This window comes from Buceros rhinoceros, unplaced genomic scaffold, assembly GCF_000710305.1.
Source record: "Buceros rhinoceros silvestris isolate BGI_N320 unplaced genomic scaffold, ASM71030v1 scaffold15831, whole genome shotgun sequence".
NCBI lineage: Eukaryota > Metazoa > Chordata > Aves > Bucerotiformes > Bucerotidae > Buceros > Buceros rhinoceros.
Window position 1 is genome coordinate 38,011 of NW_010396096.1, and position 10,336 is coordinate 48,346.

Here is a 10,336-nt window from a genome sequence, read left to right on the forward strand (position 1 = left end):
GAACAGCACATCAAGCAAGGCTGTAAATAAAAGTTATAACCTAATAGGTGGGCAGTGAAGTGGAACAGACAGGAGCTGAGGCATGGAAGCCTTATTACTGCTCATCAGCAATTATAAACAGGATAAAGTGTCTGGCACTTGCAGTGATGCAGCAAGAGCTAATAGAGGCTGGGAGGTGACACTGTACCTTGATCAGATGATGCATGTTGATGGGGTTTTAGTATCTCCTCTTACTGCCCGTTTCTCTGTTGTATTATCTGTTCCGTGCTTTCACATCTGGAGAGACAGATTGGTTTCCTCTCCTGCTCAAAAGAGCTTGAGCACATCTACTCAAGCTTGCTTTTTTGCACATACACTTTGCATTAGTTGCCAGCTCAAAGTGTTATGATTATTGTAGATTAAAATTCTCCTAATAGTAAGGATCATAATATTAATATCTATAAAAAATTTAAGGACATGCTGCAATTGTAGGATTTGTTTCCACTATCACCTTGTTCAACTTGACAAAATCATCCTCGTTCATTAAAAGTAGTGGATATCGTCATCTTTTACACTAAATACATTCCATGCATTTTAGACTGAATGTGTTGTAACCAGTGTGGTTGGAGAATCTAAAGAGATGGGTTTGGGGTTAAAATATAAAAAAGTTTGGAAGTCAGCTATAGCTGTGATGATCCTTGCCTCTGAGTTATTAAAACTTCAGCTGTTTCTGGGAAGGTTTTTTTTAAGAGCTTGTTAGCACACAATAATTGGTAATAATCACAAAAAAAGTCTTTCTTCCTCTTTTGTCTATCACAGTCTGTCACACTGTTGTGCTAGACATCTACATCACCTCTTTACTAAACCATAGTGAAAGAAAATGCCTCGAAATTTAGCCTGTATTTGCTTTAATCTAAAGAGAAGTTTTGCAAGTGTCTTCACAGTTCATACATTAATCACTCATGCTGTTTACTTCTGAAGAGAATTTTCTTGTGAGTAGTGGAAAAAATAAAACATTCAGATATGAAAAGGTGTGCAGCAACAGCATGACAGCACGTGCAAACAGTGACTCCTGTCTTTGTCTATTCAGTGCAGCCAGGATAAAATAAATAGACTGTTTTTCTATCATCTTGTACTGGGACAGGAATACTTATTGTCTGCCTGTGTTAAAGTACACTAAACCGAGATGAATGGCAACTCATCCTTTTCATACTTGGTATTTGTTTGGAATTAACCTTCACACTTACTGATTCCCGGGTGTTCCTTTCCTTTGCATTGCTCATAAAGTGAGGAAGCTGGGTAGTTGAAGTGGCCAAAAGGATCAAAAATGTGATTGTGGAAGCCCTGTTTCACATGCTGTGTAGATGAATTAGAAAGAGACAATTCAATTACAGTCCTTGGAATTTTATTCTCCCCTTGCAAGATTTTTGTTGCTAATGGCATCATTGAGGTTCTGCAGTTAATGACAAACAAGTTTTTTGAAAGATAAATATTGAAAAAAAAGATTTTTTTTCACTGCTAGCAGGTGAGAGTTCTTTACAATTCCTCTTCTGAATCTGTGTCTTAGCCTTGGAAAACCCTCATTACACCAGTGTGGGGGAAGGATATACTAAGAAAAATTTGTCGTGTGAATGAAAAATAACAGAGCAAGTAGTTACTGTATGGAACTGGTTTTAGGCTATTGGTTTGAAGAATTACCCTCCTGAATACTGTATACGATCTGATTGATGAGGACGCAGCTAGAGTATACTACTAGGATTTCGAAGCAGTGCAGTACAACTTACTTATACGCTCTTGAGCTGACTAATGAATATGCAATATTACAGCATTATCTATCCTTGTTAATCCAGTATTAGGAAATTTCACAAAGCTTAAGAGGACTCTCATTAAAGTCAGAAAAACCAAACCTATAGTATTGCTGAATGCTTGTGAATGTCCCATTTCATCAGAACCAGTGTAAGCTTATTTGTATGTTTGTGCATACATATTCGTATATGTAAATATGCATACTTGAATACTAAGAAGTGGTCTTCTGGTGCTGTGGAATGACCAGGATGTTAATGATTTGCCTTCGTAACTTTTTCATCATATGTATTCCCTTGTTACAACTTTTTTTTCCTTCTTGAGTTTCTGTTGTTCCATTTAGCAATCTGTATTTGTGCATTATTCTTTCACTTAATGATCCTGTTCTGATTATTCAGGCCACTTACAATATCATTTGTTCTCCAGCTTTAACTGTCACCAGAATCTGCCTTGTCCCTCTCTCAACCTCACCCTATTCTGCTACAATACATAATCTAATAATGAGAAAATAAGTTCAAATTCAATTCCCCTCTTACGGTCTTTTCAAGGTTCGTGCTTTATAGTAGTCTGAGTATATGAAGGGCTTGAGATGCTGTTTGTCAGCTATTAAAAAAAAAAAACAAATCGACCCACACAAAAAACCCTCCAAAAGACACCAAACCAGCTTTCCTTAACATCCTTAGCATAGTATCAAGCTTCTGCACTGCCTAAGTTGCCCCCAGTAATCAAGACAACGGGAATTCAGTCTCGTACCTGCACACCCTGGTAATCACTATCTGCATACGATTTTGCTGTCAGCAGCTGTTTTTAAACACGTTCCTCAGCTGTTTAGCATTGCAGCAAGAGATGGGCAGCAAGCATGAGGCCACGTGCTCAGCAGGACTGCCCAACCTGTTCTGTCTTCACAGACTCATCTGTGGTTGTGGGTTCTGGAGGTACACAGACTTGGCCTGTGGGTGTAATCCAGGAAAGAAACCCCATTCACCTCGTTCTCTAAATAAACAAGGACCTTCATCAATCAGCAGCAGCAATGGGATGGCCATTGCCCTACAAACCGTTTCAATTAATTCAGATGCTCTAAGTTAATTCATCAAAGGAACTGTACAGTACAGGTGCCTCAATATATTTAAATATGTACTTGTATGAATCAGTTGAGTATATAAGTAAAAATATTTGTGAAGTAATGAATGTATCCACTAACTAAAGACATGCTGACATCAGAGGTCTGTGTCGGGGGGAATAATGCAAAAATTTGACTATAAAACAGGTGTAGTATAGGAGCTAAATACGAGATTTAAATTAATTAGCTTTTCACTTAATTTAGCAATTATAAAATTTATTGACAAGAAAGGCTAATAGGCATTTTCATACTTTTTTATAGCAGCTAAAATGCATGCAGTAGCCCATATACTTCACTATTTGTCATACAATTTTCAACATGCATCCCATTCATCTGGGTTACTCGCATGAGATTATTCTCTTCCATTTCATTAGAAATAGTAGTTAATGGCCTCATTAAGTTACACTGCAGTACAGTATACTTCCTTTCTGATGAATGATAGTACCGACAATACAGGCTTAGAGGAAAACAAAAGATGTGAGAGGTAGGAAGGAGTTAGTGTATAAATCCAATGTTTTTTTTTATTTTCCCATCCGTGAATCTCAGAACTGCAGCATAGCTGCAGGTGGAAGGGGCCTGTGGAGACTATGTGGTCCAACCCCTTTTTTCAGAGCAGGGTCACCTGGAGTACACTGGGGGCCATGTCAGATCAGGTTTTGAGTACTTCCAAGGACGGAGCCTCCACAAACCCTCCTGGGCCAACCTAGGGTAAAAATTACAGTAAAAAATATTATCGTATGCGTGGGTGGAATTTTACTAAAATTATGTGGTTGTGTATGGTTAGGCTCCCATATTTTTCTATTTTCCTGGAATCATATGGCAGCAGTAATATATGCATTAATTCTTATTCTCACACACACACATATATATCTCTCTATATATATGCACACACAATTTTAACTGGAAAGTGTTAGGTTTTGAAGTTTGATGAGAATCACATCTTAGGTTTATGCATGTAAACCACTGGGCATGGGGAGCAGCAGCTGCCTGGTTTCTTAAGGCCTCCATAGTTTGTCCAGCAATAATTTATGAATCTCTGGGATTATTTTAATCAAATTTCACAAAGGTATCAAGGTCTCAAGCACACTAATCTTACATGCGGGTGTTGTGAAAAATGGGGAGCTTAATACTCAGAAGGGAGTACGTGTGTACCCCCGCACATCAGTGTCCCTTCCACATCAGGCCAGGTTGCTTTCTGGGGTGGCTGGGGGACCCACCGTACACTGCCTGTGTTTCAGGTTGTCTGGAGGCCCCACTAGCTCAGCCTCGGCCCTGTGCTGCTACGCAGCGTATTTGCTGAAGTACAGCACTGTATGTGTGCCCTGTAAGAAATGCTGTCAGTTACACACAATGTTTTGTATACATAGCTGTCAGTTATTGAGGAGTTCTGAGATGCTCTGGAGCTTTCATCTTTGTGTTTTCCAAATGCCAGTTCTCACTGCGCTAGCAAAGTACCTGCTACTGCGCGAGTTTGATTCTCCTCCTCCATCCTCGCAACAAATGGATCATGCATGCCAGCTCTCAGATAGGGGAAATTAAGCCATGCTGTTGTTGAGCTCAAAAATACCGCTTACATTCAAAGCAATATACATACTAAATTTCTTTTTTTGACCCCTGATTTTTACTGTTCATTGAAAAAAAACCCCACAACACTAAGTCACTGGCTTAACAGAAGCCTTTTTCTTAATCAGTGTTGCAAAGGGGAAGGGTGAGTTTCGCTGGCAGTTTGAAGCACATCAGTAATGTCTCACATTTGAAATGTTTTGCAGCAACTCTTTAATTACATATCACAAACAGCTAGGCTAAAAGTTGTGCGTTGTTTTTTTGTTGATTGTTTGTTTTTACTCATTAGAGCTGGAATCAATTACTGTTTAATTGTTCTGGTAACTGATGAGAAATAGTAACTTCTGTAATGCAGCTTCTGGGGTTATTTATAGTCTCCAGAGTGATTTCAAATTGAGACTAAACAGCAGCTGTGACAGGACTTGAGTTCTGTAGGAACTATACCTGTGTGATCTCCCTACACCACATTGTATAGGGACAGTGAGTTTTAGGGCAATTGCTTTTAAACTTTATGGAGGGGAAAAAAAAATCAGTGAAATGGTGATGCTAAAGGCACTGCAGTGATACTGGAAAATAGATGACGTGGTTAAATGTTATCAAAGGGTTTATGTAAGAATTTTTGAGACATCTGTCTGTAGTGCTTTTAAAAAAATTGAGCTGAATTCATTAAGATATTAATTTCTTGTGAGCATGAGTGCTTCCAAAGAGGTGCATGCTTAGGTTTCTGATGCACCTTTGAAACATGGACACGACTGCATGAGGGAACAAGGTGTTCATCTCAGTTGAAGTACCAGAGTTTCAAAATAACTGTTTCCACAACATTATACAACAATAGGGAGGAACTGAGGTGGTCACAGTTGTCAAACTTGGCTCTTGAGATGTTATTCTTGAATTTTGTCTTTTCATTAATATTCAACAAGCAAATGGTTTTTGGAACAACTGTATTAATTTTAGGTTCATTGAAGTAGAGGAGATGATTTTAAATGATGTTCTGATAAATGTGATAGGAAAGACTTGTAAAGAGACAGTTTCCTCCAGATGAAATTTCTAACGCGTTTTCATTGATTAAGTAATCCCCCATCTAAAAATGGAATAACAAAGGTGGGGGTGGCAGAAACAACCAAAACCTAAATATAGAAACTGTCAACAGGACACTGCTCAAACTTTAGTTAATCCTGTTACGTAGTTACTGTCTATGACCATGCAAGTTTCTTCCTTCACGGAGGTTTCAACAGCTCAGGCTCCTTTTAAAATACTTCCAGAGGAGATGGCAATAATGTTTGAGAGGTAATTAATTACTGCTCTCACTGCTGATTGCACAGGCAGCTGAGATCGTAAATGTCAGTCTGTCAGTGTGATGGATTCTTTATGAAAACAAAAAAACCCAAGTGCTTCAGAAGCTATCATCAAAACAGAGATGGAACAGAGTCATCTCCTCCTTGAAACAAGCAGGAAGCAGAGGAGGACGTCTTACTACTCTCCCATCTCTTCCGTCCTTCCTTCTTCTGTGTTAGATTTTCTTAGCCCGTGTCTCTGCCGGGCATGGAACTCCGCACCCTCTCCCCAAAATGCTGTGAAAGTGCCGTCGTGATTGTTAATGAAGCCATGCGCATGCATCCTGCAAAATCCTCCCCCACGGCAGGAGAGTGAGAGTGTGGGATTCAGCTCTGACAGTTGTAACACCAATTTTTTTGGAAAATTTTGAGGGGAGAATATGAGTAATGAAGACGAGGACGGTGAAAATAAAGAACAAATGTGAGTTTCTGTCCAAGACACCACAATTTTTAAGAACATGAATTGTTGTATCTGGACAAGACTCCAGTTTCAGTCTTGCTCAACTGAATTACTTGATTCTCTCATTTCAAATAGGAGTTTGATAGAATCACCACAATTAGAAGAATCTCCATCATCAGATACAGGTTAGAAGAATCCTTACTTTTTAACTCTGAATTAAAATTGCAGTGGAAGAGTATCAATGGCAGTTCCTCTGCCATTTCATTGCTCTGCTGAGCAATTTCTTTGTGAAAGAAGGCTGACTCAGGGTAGCTGTTTTTCTATTAAGGCACATGGCTTCGTTAACTGATCAGACACTGGTTGACTCATACACATGAATCCCTTATTTGGACTTTATTATAAGTAGACCACTACAGTTTCCATCAGCTTAATTCAGAATGCCAGATTTGCTTCTGAGAACTACCAGAATGGTTTATGTTTCCCGAAGCAGAGATGTGTAGGAGGCAAGCAGTTTCAAAATAGCAGTGTATCTGTTTGTCTGAGTAATGAATCTACAGATCACGTAGTTCCCCATCTTTGGCAACAAGGTGGGCTGGAACAGATCTTTACTGCACCCCGAGCCAGGTTACAGTGCAGAAGCTGTCTGTTGACGGGTGCACCCTGCTAGAGGCAAGGCTAGCCTACTCTTTAGGGACTCTGAAAACAAGTGTCTGTGTGATGGACTGTTGCGTTGGCGTATGAGTTGGGATCTCTGTTCAGAGAGTTGGGCAGTCTGTTCAGAGGATCTTTCTCTTGCATCATGTTGTGCAGAGTTTTAATTTAAGACATGAGTAGTTGTTCTGTAACTTTATTAATTCATTGTGCTTTACTTTTTTTTTTTTCCTTGCCAAGTCTCCTGTGCAGCCAGGAATGCAGAGCTGGTCTATGTTATGTGCCAAATGTTAGTTAAGGCCTAATAAATGTATTTTTTAAGGTGCAAAGTGTTATCTATGACATTGATTGAAAAGAAGGCTGTATTGAGGCACATACCAGATTAATAAAAACTTATTGCAGATTAATAAAAACATATCATCTCTCTACTGTGCAGAAAAGCAGTTCAATTTTCTATGAAATGTGAGATACAGAGACTTTGTACTTGCTGTAAAGCCAGGCAAAATTTCAGCATATCTTAATGCAGTATGACAGAAATAACGTAGACCCAACTGACACATTTGTAATGGCGGTGATATTGGAGTCCAACAATTGTAAAAACACTGTGAGACAAGGTCTGAAACACAGGATAGAAAAGTTTATACTGCGTGGGAGAAACCATGTAGAGCATATGCCAGAGGGAGAGGCTGGCAGATATTCGTAGTCTGACTTCATTAGCTATTTGCTCGAGGGACATCATGATGTTGACAAGCAGCGGATCAGATAAGATCGCTGAAATAACAAGGATATGGACAACAGTTTAGTCACGGCAGTTATCTTTTTCTGCCTAACCCGGGACAGCTAACACAAAGGAGACATGTTTTCCATAAGCACAGGTCATCATGCAATGGAAACTTAAAAGTAAAACCACGTTCAATAGGCTACCGTCCTGCCAAAAAAATACACGGCCTTTCAAAATGGATTTAACTGAACTAAGGCTTTTTCTTCCCCTTGATCAACATCTTGCACTGTAACTCTGACTGACTGCAGTAGTGGCTTTCAGCAGTTAGTTTCCTTGCAATGCTACTACAAGCAATTTAATTTTTAGTACAGTTCGGATTAAATTTATTTGCAGCTTCTGTTAAAAAGAAATACAGAACTGATTCCACTGTGCACAGGTTTGGGAAGGGAAGACGTGTTTTCTAACCTGACCTGACTCAGCAAAGTGGCAGGTCTGCTGAAATCTGCTGCCTCTGACATGCCACAGAAATAAGGCTTGGGCATTCCATGTTCCAGTCAGTCGTGTGCATTTCATGTGCTGCTCTCGAGCTCTGGTCAATATACTCCCCGTTGTGAAAGAAAACGAATTAACCAATAAAGGCACTGCACTTCCTGAACTAACACTGTCCTGGACTTTTAACTTCTTAAGGCTTTCCGTACACCATTTTCTTATAAGCTTTTTTAAGAAATTTATGAAGTTAGTAATGCAAATCATATTCTCACTCATTCTTTAAAAATGTCTGAGCACTTTGATTTTATAGCACGCATGCACAGGTTAGCCTTATTTCATTTGTGTTTGTGTTGTTGGTGTATGCTGATTTAGATTTAAGTTGTTACCCATGTGGAAAGAAAGGGAAGGATGGTATGGTGCTTTCGTGAACCACTTTGAGTCATAAGAAATACAATTTACGTGCTGTGCCTTAAAAGTCTCCCTCCTGCACGGGGAGGAAGTAGGGCAAACCTGCGTTCAGTTGGTTTTCGTCAGCAGCCTACTTCGGTTAGTTTGTGTGGGCAGAACAAATGCGCACAGGAGAAATGAAGTGAGATGACAGATGAAGCCAGCAATGGATTAGGATGGTGTGTACTGTACATGTATCTCTATTATGACCCAGCCGTGGCTGGAAGGAAGCTAGTAAGTTCATTTTACATTCATTACTGCCAACGGGAGGGGTTGTTAGAGGGAGCAGAGATAATTTGTCCCTTACTTCATGCTCATTATGATTGTTAAGAAAACATGTATGTGCATTAGAATGGGAAGTCTCATGCTGCTTGGTGGTAACCCCAGCTGAAAGCAACAAAACTTCAATCTGCTCAAAGGGATGCCTCAGCAAGGACGTTCTAATATTTTTCCTAAAATATTTGTTATGAATACAACAGATTCACAGTCGGAGAGTGAAGCTTCTCCTGTGAAACGGCCACGGCTACTGGATGACAGTAATGACAGGTCTGAAGAAACCAGTCGGTCCAAACAGAAGAGTAGACGCCGATGCTTCCAGTGCCAAACAAAACTGGAGCTAGTACAGCAGGAACTGGGATCATGTCGCTGTGGTGAGTAGTCTGTTAGCAGCATCCAGTTTTCTAATGTAGCCATGCTGGGATCCGTATCAGCGGTGGAAATACAGAGAATACTTTCTTCGGTTTTTTTTCTTCATCTTTTAAACAGAAGCTATAGCTTCCACTGGTAGCAAAAAGTTCTAAATACTTCCTGTCTGATTTCATCTTTAAAATTTCAGCCTTGATATACTGCCTTGTCTCAAGAGATCTCAGATGTTAATGAGTTTAACTTCAGAAGTCCCTGTAAGGCATCATACCCACTTGACAGGAGAAGAAACCCAAAGCACATCAGTAAAAGTGCAAAGATGACAAGGTTTTACAGAGTTTAAAGGAACATAGATCAGCAGCTACAATATTATCATAAAGTTAAAACAAAAAAAACCCCTCTAACCAAAAATGTTTTCATTTAGCTGTTGAGGAGTAGGACTTGTTTGTCGTACACTGAAAAACATCCAACCTGTTTTTTCCAAAGTTGATGACACTGTTCAGCTAATCGAATTGAGGATTATAATCTCATGCAGACAGCTAATTTGGGGTTCTATATTACATGGAAATAATCTTTCTGAAACAGGAATTAATATGACTAGATTCCAGAGGAGATGCTCGCTCCTTCATGGACCAGTTGTCTTCATAACTGGTTTAAATGTGCTCATCAGACTCAGTGATAACACACATGGTGGTTTTACGTCCTAATTATTTTTTCGTATCGTGTATGGAAAGCTTACAGTGGCGCTCTCTGACCATGCTTGTACTGGTACATTCAAAGAAGTTTGTTTAGTTACTTCACTGTGTGTCAGCAGGACGATAATTTCCAAAGGATCTGCACAGACAGTAGATGCAATTCACGTTGCACCTGTGAAGATGTAGAACGTTGTATTAAAATGTTTTCTGCATAGAAGGCGTGTCCTTCTGAGCAGCAGTGGGAGAGAAACAATTTGCTAAGCTGGTTATAAAGACCCAGTTAATGAACTCTATATTGAATACATAATATCAGGTGGCGAGAAGTGATAGAAAGCTGCAAAGATTCCATGTTGGCTTTGTTCATTTTTCTGAGCATCTGTCAGTCTTCAGCCTCTGGAGATTACTGTTGTGTTGTGCTCTTGGACATGAGACAGACTTGGTTTCAGATGTTGGAGCATTGCCACAGAACTAACATATCTGTGTTATCTATGA

General features: G+C 39.6%; 1 protein-coding gene across 1 annotated transcript in view; it reads left to right on the top strand.

Annotated features, from left to right (window-relative positions):
- ZFAND3 (zinc finger, AN1-type domain 3) overlaps nucleotides 1-9,165 on the top strand; it is a 23,853-nt gene extending 14,688 nt beyond the window's left edge. Inside the window, exon 3 of the mRNA XM_010145800.1 lies at nucleotides 8,987-9,165. Within this exon, the coding sequence (XP_010144102.1) occupies nucleotides 8,987-9,165 (179 nt within the window). The remainder of the gene's footprint in view (nucleotides 1-8,986) is intronic.
- The last annotated feature ends 1,171 nt before the right edge of the window (nucleotides 9,166-10,336 follow it).